This window comes from Amblyraja radiata, chromosome 41 (assembly GCF_010909765.2).
Source record: "Amblyraja radiata isolate CabotCenter1 chromosome 41, sAmbRad1.1.pri, whole genome shotgun sequence".
Lineage (NCBI taxonomy): Eukaryota > Metazoa > Chordata > Chondrichthyes > Rajiformes > Rajidae > Amblyraja > Amblyraja radiata.
Window position 1 is genome coordinate 14,574,530 of NC_045996.1, and position 17,844 is coordinate 14,592,373.

General features: G+C 49.3%; 1 protein-coding gene across 1 annotated transcript; it reads right to left on the minus strand.

The window, feature by feature from the left end:
- Nucleotides 1–1,245: 1,245 nt before the first annotated feature.
- LOC116967687 (inositol-tetrakisphosphate 1-kinase-like) lies at nucleotides 1,246–16,901 on the minus strand. Its single transcript, XM_033014277.1, has 10 exons — nucleotides 16,445–16,901; nucleotides 15,012–15,036; nucleotides 11,801–11,926; nucleotides 8,656–8,773; nucleotides 8,407–8,505; nucleotides 7,219–7,259; nucleotides 5,679–5,844; nucleotides 3,206–3,273; nucleotides 1,988–2,150; nucleotides 1,246–1,493 (listed from the first exon to the last, which is right to left on the minus strand). Exons 1-10 carry the CDS (start codon nucleotides 16,534–16,536, stop codon nucleotides 1,264–1,266), a joined length of 1,128 nt encoding a protein of 375 aa, XP_032870168.1. The 5' UTR covers nucleotides 16,537–16,901; the 3' UTR covers nucleotides 1,246–1,263.
- Nucleotides 16,902–17,844: the final 943 nt, after the last annotated feature.

Sequence of the window (17,844 nt, forward strand, 5' to 3'; positions counted from 1 at the left end):
CGCACAAGGCCATTCGGCCCATCGAGTTCCTGCCAGCTCCCAGCGGAGCCTCTACACAAGTCCCCTTCCTATTTCTCTGTAATCCTCTCTGTCTCTTCTCCCCCTCCACTTTCCCCCCCCTCCACCCCATCCACCTCCCCCCCCCCCCTCCACCCCACCCACCACTCTCTCCCCTCCAAGTCTCTCGCCCCCCCCAACTCTCTTACCCCCCCCCAAACTCTCTCTCCTCACCCACAGTTCTTCATTAGCTACAGAGCATTAGTGTTAACATTTATAGAAATATAGAAACAAGTATTCATGCCTACTATATTCTGTTGTGCTGAAGCAAAGCAAGAATTTCATTGTCCTATCAGCGACACATGACAATAAACTCTCTTGATTCTTGAAACAAGGAACTGCAGATGCTGGTTTACAAAAGAAACAGAGTGCTGGAGTAACTCAGCAGATCAGGCAGCATCTCCGGAGAACATGGATCGGCATGTTTCAGGTCGAGGCCCTTCGCCAGATTGATAATTCAGTCTGAAGAAGGGTCCAGATCCAAAACGCCGCCTATTCTTGCTCTCCACAAATGCTCTAGACCCACTGAGTCACTCCAGCATTTGTGGAATTCCCTGCCACAGAGGGCAGTGGAGGCCAAGCCACTGGATGGATTTAAGAGAGAGTTAGATAGAGCTCTAGGGGCTAGTGGAGTCGAGGGATATGGGGAGAAGGCAGGCACGGGTTATTGATAGGGGACGATCAGCCATGATCACAATGAATGGCGGTGCTGGCTCGAAGGGCTGAATGGCCTCCTCCTGCACCTATTTTCTATGTTTCTCTTATAGAAATGCGAATTTCTCCTATACACTTGGTCGCTCCCTGCCAACAAGTCCCAAAGAGATGTTGTCTGGCCTGCTGAGTTACTCCAGCACTTTGCGTTTTTTAACCAGCATCTGCAGTTCTTCGCACGCAACAAAAGCTTTTCACTGTAACTCGCTGCAGGTGAACATAAACGTAATTGAACTGAACTTGTTGCTACGATCAGAATGAAGTCCTTCAAGTGAAAAGTCCCACCGAGTCCGTGCCGACCACATACATTAATGCTATCCTATACACCAGAGAGAAGTTTTACAATTTCACCACAAAACAATTAACCTGCAAACCTGTGCGTCTTTGGAGTGTGGGAGGAAACCGGAAAACCCGGAGAAAAGTCACCGTGCAAACTCCGTACAGACAGCGCCCGTAGTCAGGATCGAACCAGGGCCTCTGGGGGGCAGCGACTCTCTACCGCTGCGCCACCGTGCCGCCTTCTGCCACCCAGGTCTCCCTTGCCCGGCTCCTGGGGACCAAGTCCCTCCGTGGGTTGTCCGGGGGTATCTGGCACCGGAGCCGAGGAACCTGCTGCCCGTCTCCCGTATTCCCAGCGTCGCTGTTCCCTTCCCCTTCCCGTTCCCGCAGCAGCGTCTCAACGTGGTCCAAAAGGGCCTCGAAAAATTCGGGAACGTCCTCGTATCCTGTGGGATGCGGGGGGGAGGTGAGGGTGGGTGGGGGGCAGAGGGAGAGAGCAAGGACAAAGAGTAAGTGGCCCATCTGAAAATGGCTCGCCAGTTGAAAATAATTGGGGTCGAAGAGTTTATAATTTTCACGTGTTGAGCAAAAAGCTTTTTCTTGCGTTCTAAGGGACAATTTATTTTACATTTACACTAAGCCAACTAACCTACCAACCTGTACGTCTTTGGAGCGTGGGAGGAAACCGAAGATCTCGGAGAAAACCCACGGGGAGAACGTGCAAACTCCGTACAGGCGGCGCCCGTAGTCGGGATCGAACCCGGGTCTCCGGCGCTGTGAGGCAGCAACTCTGTCACCCTGACCCCCTTGTGTGAAATAGTTACCCCTCAGATTCCAGAAACCGAGGGACAGGGAAAGGCTTTGGTTGCGCGCGTTCTAGTCAGCGGCAAGTATCGGGGGGGAGCCACAGAGCCCAGGGGGACGGGGACGGGGAACGAACCTGGGAAGGCGTTAATGTCAATGATGGCCAGCTTGCCAGTCTTGCTGTCGATGATGATGTCAACGCCAAATAGGGACAGCCCAAGCGACACCTGCAGACATCGGCTGATGGACTGAATGATCCCATCTGACGGGCCACTAGGCTGCTCCCCCCATTCATCCCTCTGCAGAAAGAAAGAGACAGGAACAGGGTAAAAGGCAAGGGCTATTGAGGGAAGTATCAGAGACAAAGGTTTGTAGCTTAAGTGGCTGCTGTAAATTGTCCCCAGAGTGCAAGGTTGAACTAGTATCTTTCAGGAAGGAGATGAGGAGAAATGTCTTTAGTCAAAGGGTGGTGAATCTGTGGAATTCGTTGCCACAGAAGGCTGTGGAGGCCAAGTCAGTGGATATATTTAAGGCAGAGTTAGATATATTCTTGATTAGTGCGGGTGGCAGGGGTTATGGGGAGAAGGCAGGAGAGAGATAGATTAGCCATGGCTGAATGGCGGAGTAGACTTGATGGGCCGAATGGCCTAATTCTACTCCTTATGACCATATGAGTGTATGCAGGCGATCGCTGGTCACCATGGACCGGATGGGCCGAAGGGCCTGTTTCCACACTGTATCCCAACACACCCGTGTTCACACTAGTTTCCCATTTTCTGACCTTCTCGCGACACATTCGGGGACAATTATTTTACAAACCCACACGTCTTTGGGACGTGGGAGAAAAACCAGGGTACCCGGAGAAAACCAACACGGTCCCCGGGAGAACGTGCAAACTCCACATGGACAGCACCCGAGGTCAGCATCTAACTCGCTGGACTACTGTGCCAGCCTACAGCAACAAGGGGGAAATATTGGTTGAATGTTGGTGAGAATTTAATGCCTGTCTTTTAGATTAGAGTTTAATTTAATTTAGTTCATGGAAACAGGCCCTTCGGCCCACCGAGTCCGCGCCGACCAGCGATCCCCGCACACTAACACTATCCTACACACACTAGGGACAATTTACATCTATACCACGCCAATTAAACCTACAAACCTGTACGTGTTTGGAGTGTGGGAGGAAACCGGAGCACCCGGAGAAAACCCACGCAGGTCCCGGGGAGAACGTACAGACTCTGTACAGACAACACCCGTGGTCAGGATTGAACCCAGGTCTCTGGCGCTGTGGGGGCAGCAGCTCTACCCGCTGCGCACCCGCGGAGATGAGAATGAGATCGAGTCACCGGCTTACCTCCGTCAGGTGAGAACAAGATTCCGGCTTCGAAACTTCGTGACTATTAAAAAATATAGTTTGCCGATCTGTGGAAGAGAAACCAAACGTAAACCATCTTCCCTCTTCCCCCCGCACCACCACCAACCTGCACGCTTGTTAAACCACCCACAGATTGGCCCATGCCTGCTCTCAGCTACAGTCAGACACCAACCCACACATCAGGAGATAGAGACCCAACGCTGGCCAAAGAGAGGACAGATGATCAAGAGCATCTTACTAGAAGGTAGAGCAGCCCCACCTCCACCACCTCCAGGTTCAAGAATAACATCGTCCTATCAATTTCTTCAACCCCACTGCACAGGGTGGCGCAGCGGTAGAGTTGCTGCCTCACGGCGCCAGAGACCCAGGTTCGATCCCGACTATGGGATGCTGTCTGTACGGAGTTTGTATGGAGTTTCTTATAGAACCGTACAAAATTCTTAAGGGGTTGGACAGGCTAGATGCAGGAAGATTGTTCCCGATGTTGGGGAAGTCCAGAACAAGGGGCCACACAGTTTAAGGATAAGGGGGAAATCTTTTAGGACCGAGATGAGGAAAAACATTTTTCACACAGAGAGTGGTGAATCTGTGGAATTCTCTGCCACAGAAAGTAGTTGAGGCCACACAGTTCGTTGGCTATATTTAAGAGGGAGTTAGATGTGGCCCTTGTGGCTAAAGGGATCAGGGGGTATGGAGAGAAGGCAGGGATGGGATACTGAGTTGGATGATCAGCCATGATCATATTGAATGGCGGTGCAGGCTCGAAGGGCCGAATGGCCTTCTCCTGCACCTATTGTCTATGTTTCTATGTACGTTCTCCCCGCGAGTTTTCCCCGGATGCTCCGGTTTCCTCCCACACGCCAAAGACGTACGTTCAATTCTAATGTCCCCAATAAGGGCATCGGGCTTTGTCTAAGGAACAGTTGCACTACAATGGTGAGAACTATTCTCTGCATTGTGTATCTTCCTTTGTTCTATCCACTTTACTTGAGTTTGACTTGAATCTATGGTATATCTGGTATATCTCTTTGTATAGCATACAACATAAAGCTTGTCACTGTGCCTTGGTACACTCTAGACTTTAGACATTACAGTGCAGAAACAGGCCCTTCGGCCCACCGGGTCCGTGCCGGCCAGCGATCCCCGTACACTAACGCTATCCTACACATTAGAGACAATTTACAATTAACCTACCAGCCTGCACGTCTTTGGAGTGTGGGAGGAAACCGGAGCACCCGGAGAAAACCTACAGGGTCAGGGGGAGAACGTGCAAACTCCGTACAGACAGCACCCGTAGTGAGGATCGAACCCGGGTCTCTGGCGCTGTGAGGCAGCAACTCTACCGCTGTGCCACCCTAGTGACAATAATGAACCTAAACCTAACGTGGAAGACTCACGCACATGGAGTCACAGAGTGATACAGCGTGGAAACAGGCCCTTCGGCCCAACTTACCCACACTGGCCAACATGTCCCAGCTACACTAGTCCCACCTGCCTGCGTTTGGTCCATATCCCTCCAAACCTGTCCTATCCATGTACCTGTCTAACTGTTTCTTAAATGTTGGGATGGTCCCAGCCTCAACTACCTCCTCCGGCAGCTTGTTCCATACACCCTCCACCCTTTGTGTGAAAAAGTTACCCCTCAGATTCCTATTAAATCTTTTCCCCTTCACCTTAAACCTATGTCCTCTGGTCCTCGATTCCCTTTACTCTGGGCAAGAGACTCTGTGCGTCTACCCGATCTATTCCCCTCATGATTTTGTACACCACTATAAGATCACCCCTCATCCTCCTGCGCTCCAGGGAATAGAGTCCCAACCTATTGAAACCACTTCATCTCAACAACAACGGGGACTACAAGGTTAATTCCCGGGATGGCGGGACTGTCATACGCTGAGAGAATGGAGCAGCTGGGCTTGTACACTCTGGAGTTTAGAAGGATGAGAGGGCATCTCATTGAAACATATAAGATTGTTAAGGGCTTGGACACACTAGAGGCAGGAAACATGTTCCCAATGTTGGGGGAGTCCAGAGCCAGGGGCCACACACAGTTTAAGAATAAGAAGTAAGCCATTTAGAACGGAGACGAGGAAACAGAGAGTGTTGAGTCTGTGGAATTCAATGCCTCAGAGGGCGGTGGAGGCAGGTTCTCTGGATGCTTTCAAGAGAGAGCTAGATAGGGCTCTTAAAGATAGCGGAGTCAGGGGATATGGGGAGAAGGCAGGAACGGGGTACTGATTGGGGATGATCAGCCATGATCACATTGAATGGCGGTGGTGCTGGCTCGACGGGCCGAATGGCCTCCTCCTGCACCTATTGTCTATTGAATTACACCAGACCAGCTGAATGAAGGGTTTCGGCCCGAAACGTCGCCTATTTCCTTCGCTCCATAGATGCTGCTGCACCCGCTGAGTTTCCCCAGCTATTTTGTGTACCAGCTGAATGAACTAACCTGATTTCCCAATTGCAAAGTTCCTCAGAGATGGCCTCTTAACCACAAAGTGTGCCTGCCCGACCACAAAGACCTTGTAGAGGACAGCGTTGTGATTGATGAAACTCTGTAGCACACAGGGAAGGCTGATGTCCCGCAAGCCATCTTCACTGAAGATAAGAGCCATCTGCGGAAAAATAGGAACCTGCATTTTTACATAGAAACATAGAAAATAGGTGCAGGAGTAGAGGCCATTCGGCCCTTCGAGCCTGCACCGCCATTCAATATGATCATGGCTGATCATCCAACTCAGTATCCCATCCCTGCCTTCTCTCCATACCCTCTGATCCCTTTAGCCACAAGGGCCACATCTACCTCCCTCTTAAATATAGCCAATGAACTGTGACCTCAACTACCTTCTGTGGCAGAGAATTCCACAGATTCACCACTCTCTGTGTGAAAAATGATTTTCTCATCTCTACAAGTCGATACTCACAAATATGAGCATGATAGGTCAACGTGGGGCCATTCTGCACATCAAACATTCAAATCCACAGACACATTTTTTTGGGGGGGGGGGGGGGGGGGATATCTGGAATTGTAGACATTTTACTGTTCATCCCAAACTGCCCTGTGAGATGAGCCACCTCGTCATATTTCATAACATTGAAGGCCATTCGTCCCATCTAGACTATGCCAGCTTCTGGAACTTCTGCTGCTCATCCTGTAATGGTTCACCCATGGCTAAAAGGGCACATAAGTTCGTGTGACAAAGGCAGAATTAGGCCATTTGGCCCATCAAGTCTACTCTGCCATTCAATCATCTCTTCCTCCTAACCCCATTCTCCTGCCTTCTCCCCGTAACCCCTGACACCTGTACTAATCAAGAATCTGTCTATCTCTGCATTAAAAATATTCATTGACTTGGCCTCCACAGCCATCTGTGGCAGAGAATTCCACAGATTCACCACCCTCTGACTAAAGAAATTCCTCCTCATCTTCCTAAAGCAACGTCCTTCAGAGGGTCGAGTTGGTGCCTCACAGCGCCAGGGACCCGAGTTAAATCCTGACTATGGGTGCTGTCTGTACGGAGTATGCATGTAACAATAACATAGGATCGCGCTAAAGCTTGGGATCGCGAGTCAGCACGGACTCGGTGGGCCGAAGGGCCTGTTTCCACGCTGTATCTCTAAACTAATCTAAACTCTTAGGCTCTCCCACTAGTGGAAACATCCTCTCCACATCCATTGAGCTCATTTAGCACAGGGGAAGATTGGGGAAGGTTGCCTTGGGTAGGTAATGCCCCTGTCCCACTTAGGAAACCTGAACGGAAACCTCTGGAGACTTTGCGCCCCACCCAAGGTTTCCGTGTGGTTCCCGGAGGTTGCAGGTGGTTGCAGGTAGTGGAAGCAGGTAGGGAGACTGACAAAAACCTCCGGGAACCGCACGGAAATCTTAGGTGGGCCGCAAAGTCTCCAGAGGTTTCCGTTCAGGTTTCCTAAGTGGGACAGGGGCATGACTGTGAATGTACGCAGGACCATAGTGCTGTTTCTCTACTCACATTGTGGGAACTCGAACCCTGGGCAACCCTGGTTTTGCAGACTGCAGGAGAAGAAATCAGAAATTACTTTCAATTAATGCTGTATCTCCGAACTGAAAAAATTCTGAGTGGCACAGATAGGGTAGACAGTCAGAACATTTATCCCAGAGCTAAACTGTCCAACACTAGAGGAGTCCAAACATGTTCCCGACGTTGGGGTGTCCACAACCAGGGGCCACTGTTTAAGAGTAAGGGGTTAAGCCCCTGTCCCACTTAGGAAACCTGAACGGAAACCTCTGGAGACCTTGCGCCCCACCCAAGGTTTCCGTGAGGTTCCCAGAGGTTGCAGGTGGTTTTGATCACTCTCCCTAATGGTCGAAAGTGATTTCCGTGTAGTCGAGGCTTCTTCTATGTTCCGGCGATTATTTTAAAAAAAATCAAAACTGGCCTCGACTAAAAATAGGTTGCCGTTTTAAAAATCGGTCATTTTTTAGTCGAAGCCGGTTGCGATGTTAGTTGAAGGTGGTTGCCGGAGGTTGCAGGTGGTTGCAGGAGGTTGCAGGTGGTGGCCGGAGGTTGTAGGTAGTGGAAGGTAGGAGCTTTTTTCCACCCAGTTTTATTCCACTAGGGAGGTACTGCACGCCCCTGTCCCACTTGGGAAACCTGAACGGAAACCTCTGGAGACTTTGTGCCCCACCCAAGGTTTCCGTGCGGTTCCCGGAGGTTTTTGTCAGTCTCCCTACCTGCTTCCACTACCTGCAACCTCCGGCAACCACCTGCAACCTCCGGGAACCGCACGGGAACCTTGGGTGGGGCGCAAAGTCTCCAGAGGTTTCCATTCAGGTTTCCTAAGTGGGACAGGGGCATAATGGAAGGGGAGGAGGTGGGGGAAGCTATGGACACACGGAGCGGGACCGTACATCGCCTGGTGCGGCTTTAATGGCCGCGGGACATTCCAGCGCCCGCCTGGGGCTTCGACATCGGGAGAGGAATGGAGAGCAGGGGAGAGAAAAGACTTTGCCTTCCATCACAGTGAGGAGGAGATTCACTGTGATGGATGTTTGCGTAAATTGAATTGTGTGTATGTCTTGTAGGAATTGTCTGTGTTTGTACGGCCGTGGAAACGGAGTTTCGTTTGAGCCTCACTGAGGTTTAAATGACATGGAATAAAATATTGTATTGTATTATTGTGAACGAACAGATACTCACTAAATGGAAAGGAGAACTTCTGTTGTCGGATCAGATGCAGGATCTCGCTTGGACTTCCCTTGGACAGCTCCAGATAAGGAGGGTTGCAGAAGTGTTGGTCTACAGGGGCAGATTACAAACACAGAGTCAGCATCAGCATCACAAGTAGGGGGGGCAGCGGTAGAGTCCCAGTGTGTTCTATCCAAACGGCACTCCTGTAGATTGGTATCACAGAGAGTGCGTGGTCAGATGGTGTCCAGTCAAACCCACCTTGGTCCAGGCTCTGCAGCTGCTGAATGAGCTTGTAGGATTGAAAGCGGTCAGAGAGCCGGTGCATGGCAGGCAGAGGATCCAGCAGGATTGTCCGGGGATGGGAATCGACATAATCCTGGGACAAAAAAGATGTCAAACTGTAGTTAAGGGTATGCATTAATACGGTGGTAGACAAAAATGCTGGAGAAACTCAGCGGGTGAGGCAGCATCTATGGAGCGAAGGAAAGAGGCAACGTTTCGGGCCGAAACCCTTCTTCAGACTACTACAGCAATTTTGTCTACCTTCGATTCTCCAGCATCTGCAGTTCCTTCTTGAACACTGCATTAATACGGTGCCTTTCGTAACATCAGGGCAGCACAGTGGAGCAGCAGTAAGTTCATCCCTCACAGAGTCACGAGTTCGATCCCGACTTTTCACACAGAGAGGGGTGAATCTCTGGAATTCTCTGCCACAGAAGGTAGTTGAGGCCACAGTTCATTGGCTATATTTAAGAGGGAGTTAGATGTGGCCCTTGTGGCTAAAGGGATCAGGGGGTATGGAGAGAAGGCAGGTACAGGATACTGAGTTGGATGATCAGCCATGATCATATTGAATGGCGGTGCAGGCTCGAAGGGCCGAATGGCCTACTCCTGCACCTATTTTCTATGTTTCTATGTTTCTATGACTACGGGTGCTGTCTGTATGGAGTTTGCACATTCTCCCTGTGACTGCATGGGTTTTCTCCGGGCGCTCCGGTTTCCTCCCACACTCCAAAGGACGTGCAGGTTTGTAGGTTAATTGTCTTGACATAAATGTAAATTGTCCCTTCTGCAAATCGTCACTAGTGTGTGTAGGATAGGTCTAGTGTACGGGTGATCCATGGTCAGCGGGGACTCGATGGGCCGAAGGGACCCGATTCCCACGCTGTCGTTTGTTAGAGTCACTGAGAAAAATCGGGGATGTCCCAAAATGGCAGAGCCAGTGAGGTTCTTTGAGAAAACCCACAGAGTGCTGGAGTAACTCAGCGGGTCAGGCAGCATTTCTAGGATGGTACACAAAATTGCTGGGGAAACTCAGCGGGTGCAGCAGCATCTATGGAGCGAAGGAAATAGGCAACGTTTCGGGCCGAAACCCTTCATTTCCTTCGCTCCATAGATGCTGCTGCACCCGCTGAGTTTCCCCAGCAATTTTGTGTACCTTCGATATACCAGCATCTGCAGTTCCCTTTTGAGCATTTCTAGGATGCCAAGATTCACTTCCTTCCATGTTAGTTTACTTTAGAGATACAGCGTGAAAACAGGCCCTTCGGCCCACCGAGTCCGCGCCGACCAGCGATCTCTGCGCATACTAACCCTATCCTACACACACACACACACTGGGGACAATTTTTACATTTATACCAAGCCAATTAACCTACAAACCTGCACGTCTTTGGAGTGTGGGAGGAAACCAAGGTTCTTGGAGAAGACCCACGCAGGTCACGGGGAGAGCGTACAAACTCCGTACAGGCAGCAACCGAGGCCTGGATCGAACCCGGGTCTCCGGCGCTGTGAGGCGGAAACTGTATCGCTGCGCCCCTGTGATGCCGCTGGTTGCGTTAACAATGAACCAATCCTCCTTGCCTAATTGCAGACCTGATCAGTTCCCATTCTGTGGTTTGACGGAGGTGGGCGGAATGAAAAACATTATCTAACTTAGAATTTTAAAAACAGGATTTCCTCTTGCGTTACATTGAGAATAAAATGTAATGCTGATTAATAAGCCAATTTCCTCATATTTCACTTGGGCAGCGATATGAATATTGATTTCTCTAACTTCCAAGTAACCCTCTCTCTCCGTCCCGCCCACACCCTAGTTCTCTGACTAGTTTCACTGTCCTTCCAGTTAAATATTACATATTGTAATGCCTTCTCCTCAGCTGACAATGAACCGTTCTACATTTCCTTATCAGCGTCTGCTTAGATCTGCCATTTTCACAACTTGCCCTTCCATATCTCTAGACTCCCTCTCCCCTAACTCTCCTAGTCTGAAGAATAGTCTTGACCTGAAACATCACCCATTCCTTTCCTCCAGAGATGCTGCCTGTCCCGCTGAGTTACTCCAGCATTTTGTGTCTATCTTCGGTGTAAACCAGCATCTGCAGTTCCTTCCTACACATTCAATGTGGTTTTGTCAGTGTTTATTTTGTGACAGAATGCAAAAGTACAACGTTTCCTCCGGGTGCTACAGTTTCCTCCCACATCCCAAAGACGTGCGGGTTTGTAGGTCAATTGGCCCCCCGTAAAACTGTCCCTGGTGTGTAGGGAGTGGGTGAGAAAATGGGATAGCATAGAACTAGTGTGAACAGGTGATCGATGATAGAAACATAGAAACATAGAAATTAGGTGCAGGAGTAGGCCATTCGGCCCTTCAATATGATCATGGCTGATCATCCAACTCAGTATCCCGTACCTGCCTTCTCTCCATACCCTCTGATCCCCTTAGCCACAAGGGCCACATCTAACTCCCTCTTAAATATAGCCAATGAACTGGCCTCGACTACCCTCTGTGGCAGGGAGTTCCACAGATTCACCACTCTCTGTGTGAAAAAAGTTCTTCTCATCTCGGTTTTAAAGGATTTCCCCCTTATCCTTAAGCTGTGACCCCTTGTCCTGGACTTCCCCAACATCGGGAGCAATCTTCCTGCATCTAGCCTGTCCAACCCCTTAAGAATTTTGTAAGTTTCTATAAGATCCCCTCTCAATCTCCTAAATTCTAGAGAGTATAAACCAAGTCTATCCAGTCTTTCTTCATAAGACAGTCCTGACATCCTAGGAATCAGTCTGGTGAACCTTCTCTGCACTCCCTCTATGGCAATAATGTCCTTCCTCAGATTTGGAGACCAGATTTGGAGCATGCACGCGATGGGCTGAAGGGCCTGTTTCCATGCTGTATCTCTAAACTAAACCTAAGCAACGTTAATTGCAGGTTCCAAAGGTTAAGGGGAAATCATGAGGACAAAATTGAAGAGTTAGATGTTTATTTAGCTGCTAGAAAAATTGAAGAGGGGGAGGAGCGAGCAGGAGCGTGGATGTGAGTGGAGGGCTAGCACAGAAGCAATGGGCCGAATCGCCTCAGTGCTGGTCACGGCCCACTGTGAGAGCACAAGGCTGGGGCTGATACCTGAAACTTTTGGAGGAGTTGCTGAGATCGCGAATGGTCCCGATCAGCCTCCACCATGAGACCAGAGAGCTTGTGGATGATCACGTCAAATGGACCCTGGTCCTCGATGGACTTGGTCAAGTCAATCTGCAGGAACCCAGAGAATAAAAAAACAAACGTCATTTCAAAACAATAACTGCATTAACAAGATATTGGTGATCTGGGCACAAAATGCTCACACCTCACCTCCCCCCTCCCCCGACTCTCAGTCTGAAGAAGGGTCCCGTCCCAAAACGTCACCCATTCCTTCTCTCCAGAGATGCTGCCTGTCCCGCTGAGTTACTCCAGCTTTTTGTGTCTATCTTCGATTTAAATCAGCATCTGCAGTTCCTTCCTACACGGCCATCGTAGAGTCTGTCCTCACCTTCTCCATCATGGTCTGGTTTGGCTCGGCCACCAAGCACCACACCTGGAGGCTGCAGCGAATCGTCCGATCAGCAGAGAAGGTCGTTGGCTGCAACCTTCCCTCCATTGATGAACTGTACACTGCAAGGGCCAGGAAGCGAGCGGGCAAGATCATCTCTGGCCCCTCTCACCCTGGCCACAAACTCTTTGAATCACTTCCCTCTGGAAGGCGACTCCGGACTGTCAAAGCTGCCACAGCCAGACATGAAAACAGTTTTTATCCACGAGTAGTTGCTCTACTCAACAGCCAAAAATCTGTAGCCACCCATTGATCTGGTATTTTGTTGGTTCACTTGCTTGATCAATGGTGTTTTATCATTAATGTTTTATTATTATTAATGTTTAAATTTTTTTTTTAAATTTCTTTATTTATATAGCACATTTTTAGTCAACTTGCATTGACCCCAAAGTGCTTCACATAATTACATCCACACACACAGGCAAAGGCGGGTGAAGTGTCTTGCCCAAGGACACAACGACAGTATGCACTCCAAGCGGGATTCGAACCAGCTACCTTCCGGTTGCCAGCCGAACACTTAGCCCATTGTGCCATCTGTCGACCCGGGTTTAGTGTTTGAGTCATTCGTAACTGTCACTGTGTGTCATGTTGTTACTTGTGGGCGGAGCACCAAGGCAAATTCCTTGTATGTGAATACTTGGCCAATAAACTCACTTACTTACTTACATACATATCCACATGCATACATAATGTATTGGAAGGAACTGCAGATGCTGGTTTAAACCGAAGATGGACACAAAAAGCTGGAGTAACTCGGCGGGTCAGGCAGCATCTCTGGAGAGAAGGAATGGGTGACCTTCTGTAGATCCTTCCTACATATTACTGTCGGGCAGTATCCCTGAAGACCATAGACTTTTTATTCAGGCTGAAAGCCTCAGCAATTTTGTTTCTCTCCAGTGTCCTCGACGTCAGCAACTGCTGGAGGCATAAGGAGGTCAGAGAAGGGAGGTAGCTGGATGGAGAGTCTAAGGGGCATAGAGCAACAGCTTTGTTAGACAGGGTCATTCACCTCCTAGACTGAAGCAGCAGCTGACATGGACCACTGGCCCTGACACCAGGACAATAACTGAGGACAGAGTGCAGTAGAGGTTACATAAACTCTCAACAATCATATCTATTTTTGGTTTTAGTTGAGAGATGCAGTGGGGGAAAAAGGCCCTTCGGCCCAATGAATCAGTGCCAACCAGCAATCCCCGCACACTAATACTAACCTACACACACTAGGGACAATTTACAATTTTACCGTAGCAAATTAACCTACAAACCTGCACGTCTTTGGAGTGTGGGAGGGAACCAGAGCACCCGGAGAAAACCCACGCAGGTCACGGGGAGAACGTACAAACTCCGTACAGACAGCACCCGTAGTCAAGATCGAACCCGGGTCTCTGGCGCTGTGAGGCAGCAACTCTACCGCTGCGCCTCCCGACCCCAACACTTTACTCCAAAACTATGTCAAGTTACTCCAACACTTGGGGTCTTACTTTAACCCTGGTTGCTCACCAACCTGAAGAGGCAAGTGCAAGCATTTTACCAACATTACTTAAGCCACCCTTCATTTTCTCTCCCCATTACACTGTAAACATCTTCAGCCTAACCATATGTGGGAGCTTACAAGAACAAAGAGCTTGTGCACTTTTCTACACAACAACAACAGCAGCAGTTAAACTTCAAGTGCAAGTTTGCAAAACATTTCTAAAACTCTGTGGGGCTGAGAAGTCTGGAAAATAGCTGTAGACTTTCACTCTTCTAGTCTTGCTCTGACCGATCTGAAGAGAACCCAGTGATGTCTCAATGGTGACTTGGCATCATAGAAACATAGAAAATAAGTGCAGGAGGAGGCCATTCGGCCCTTCGAGTCAGCACCGCCATTCATTGTGATCATGGCTGATCGTCCCCAATCAATAACCCGTGCCTGCCTTCTCCCCATATCCCCTGATTCCACTAGCCCTTAGAGCTCTATCTAACTCTCTCTTAAATCCATCCGGTGATTTGGCTTCTGCTGCCATCATGTAACAGTACATACATTGTGGGCTGAAGGGCCTGTTCTCGTGCTGTACCGTACAGGGTACAGGGTTCAAGTTTGAGTAGGCTTGTGTCCAATGGTCAAACATCCCCCTATAGCCAGTGAGCAAATCAACTTGTCCCAGCTATATTTTCCACCGCTGTACATTAACACAACATTGCTGGCTTTTTCTGGTCACAGCTGCAATTGGATCTCCGACCTCGTAGAGTGTTTCAAACCAAATTTAATGATCAGGATGGCGACTGAACCCGGAGAGCAAGAGGTATTCATGTTACATGTTGGAGAACATGTTCTCTGCTACTTGAACATGGTATATACAACTACATATGTACAAATTTACATGTGTGTATTTTTGCAAACATACAAGCGCGCACACAAGCGCACACACACACACGCAGACACGCACGCGCACACGCGCACACACACGCACGCACACACACGCGCACACACACACACGCGCACACACACACACACGCGCGCACACACGCGCGCACACACACGCACACACGCGCACACACGCACACACACACACACACACACACACACACACACACACACGCACACGCACACACGCACACACACACTCGCACACACAAACACGCACACGCACACACACACACACACACTCGCACACACACACGCACACACGCACGCACACACACACGCACACACACACACACACACACACACACAAACAGGGAATGGAGAATCAAATCTATACTCACCTGGACAACTTCAATTCCCCTATTCCTGAAAAAAAACCAAAGACTTGCATGAAACTTTCAATCAGGGCGGCTCACTTCATCGAAACTAACAACTTGAACTTGAAGTGAAGCTATGAAGTGCTTCACTTGTTAACCAGCCTTGAGCCAGCGGTTAGTTACCAAATCCATCAGGAATGAGCTCAGCCCCTGAATCACGCGCTCATCTTAGACTGGAGGTCGATGGTTGAGTCAGAGTGTCAGGCAGACAAAACAGAAACCACCCCTTCAAGCCAGGCAGCAGCATCTCTGGAGAAAAGGAATAGGTGATGTTTCCTGTCGAGACCTTTCTTCGGACTGAGAGTGAGGGGGAAAGGGAAACTAGAGATATAGATGGTGAGGTAGAGAGCTATACAGAACAAATGAATGAAAGATGTGTAAAATCTTCAAACACACACATGGAACTGATGCGCTACAATGTTGACAACTATATTCTGCATCTTCCTCTTTGCTCTACCTACTTGATTGTAGGTATGTATGGTATTTGTCTGGGTGGCAGGCAAAATAAAGATTTTGGTTTAGTTTAGCATAGAAATAGACAATAGACAATAGGTGCAGGAGTAGGCCATACGGCCCTTCAAGCCAGCACCGCCATTCAATGTGATCATGGCTGATCATCCACAATCAGTACCCCGTTCCTACCTTCTCCCCATATCCCCTGACTCCGCTATCTTTAAGAGCCCTATCTAGCTCTCTCTTGAAAGTATCCAGAAAACCGGCCTCCAAGGCAGAGAATTCCACAGACTCACCACTCTCTGCGTGAAAAAGCCAGCGTAGAAACAGGGCAGTCAGCATGAACTTGGTGGGCCGAAGGGTCTGTGTGCCGAAGGGTCAGTGTGCGCTATATAAATCGTTGCCCACCCAATATGGAAAAGGAACATTAAAACAAAACTCCATCTGAACCCACAGAAAGCCAGTGAGACCATTTCTAAAACAAAAAGAGCACTTGTAATATTTAGATGCAGGAAGGAACTGCAGATGCTGGTTTAAATCGAAGATAGACACAAAATGCTGGAGTAACTCAGCGGGACAGGCAGCATCTCTGGAGAGAAGGAATGGGTGAAGAAGGCTCTCGATCCAGGGGCTGGTGGAATCAATATGGGGAGAAGGCAGGCACGGGTTATTGATTGGGGACGATCAGCCATGATCACAATGAATGGCGGTGCTGGGCCGAATGGCCTCCTCCTGCACCTATTTTCTATGTTTCTATGTCACCCATTCCTTCACCCCAGAGATGCTGCCTGCCCCGCTGAGTTACTACAGCATTTTTTTGCCGTCAACCAGCATCTGCAGTTCCTTCCTGCACATTTATACGATATTCACGTCAGGGATCGCAGGACAGTGACCAGGACTTACAAGGCGTTGCATCTCTGACAACCAAGCAAACCTCGACTCACCTGCACAGCTCCACGAAGACCAGAACATTTAATTTCTTCCTTTTTTTCTCGCTCAGACAGAAACCTAGCCGCTTCCCTTGGCGCCGCAACATGATTGTCAAACAGGGAAGTAGGAAACCTTTAAAAAAAAAACTTGTGGCTGGAATCTGCCGAACAACTTATCTTATTTCAGAGAGAGAGAGAGAGAAAGAGAGAGGAAGGGGAGACAGGAGGAAGGGAAGAGAGAGAGAGGAAGGAGGGGCGATAATGACAGACTCAGTCATTCCAGCCCATGTTAATATCTAATCAGTTTCACCGCTCCTCTTTCAAGGATGTCCAAAGTCTAATTGCTCCTTGGCCTGCAGTGATCGCCGCCAGGATCCGGTTCCCGGTTCATTCTCCGGACCCTCACACAGGTCCAGTCGATGCTTGTATCCGGATGCGGTGTTACAAACACGTCTCGCAAGTTTGCAACATTCAGGAGCCACTCCCACACACGTGTAGGTCACCCCTTCCCTCCCTCCCTCCCTCCCCACCTCGGCTTCCCCTTTCCATATCCTCCCATGGCCCCGACCTGAAACGTCGCCTCCCTCCCTGCCCGTCCCCCTCCGCAGGTGCTGCCCACAAGGCTCGAAGGGCCGAACGGCCTACTCCTGCACCTATTTTCCTATGACCCGCTGAGTTAGACAACAGCTAACAAAGGTACACAAAAAAGCTGGAGAAACTCAGCGGGTGCAGCAGCATCTATGGAGCGAAGGAAATAGGCGACGTTTCGGCCCGAAACGTCCCCCTCCCTTCTCATCTGTGCATTAATTGCCTCGTATTGTGTTTTGAATTGAATTCTGTCTTTACTTTGTGTACTAGTCATGTCTCTACTATTTATTTCATTCCCCTTACATGTTTTTCCTCTACCTGCTAATTTTTTGTAAGGTGTCCTTGAGACTCTTGAAAGACGCCCATAAATAAAATATATTATTATTATTATTATTATTACCTTCGATTTTCCAGCATCTGCAGTTCCTTCTTAAACACAACAGCTAACAAAGGCCTGTTTCGATAGACAATAGGTGCAGGAGTAGGCCATTCGGCCCGTCGAGCCAGCACCGCCATTCAATGTGATCATGGCTGATCATCCCCATTCCTGCCTCCTCCCCATATCCCCTGACTCTGCTATCTTTAAGAGCCCTATCTAGCTCTCTCTTGAAAGCATCCAGAGAACCTGCCTCCACTGAGGCAGAGAATTCCAGAGACTCGCCACTCTCTGTGAGAAAAAGTGTTTCCTCGTCTCCGTTCTAAATGGCTTACTCCTTATTCTTAAACTGTGGCCCCTGGTTCTGGACTCCCCTAACATCGGGAACATGTTTCCTGCCTCTAGCGTGTCCAAGCCCTTAACAATCTGTTAAATTATTCCAGCATTCCTG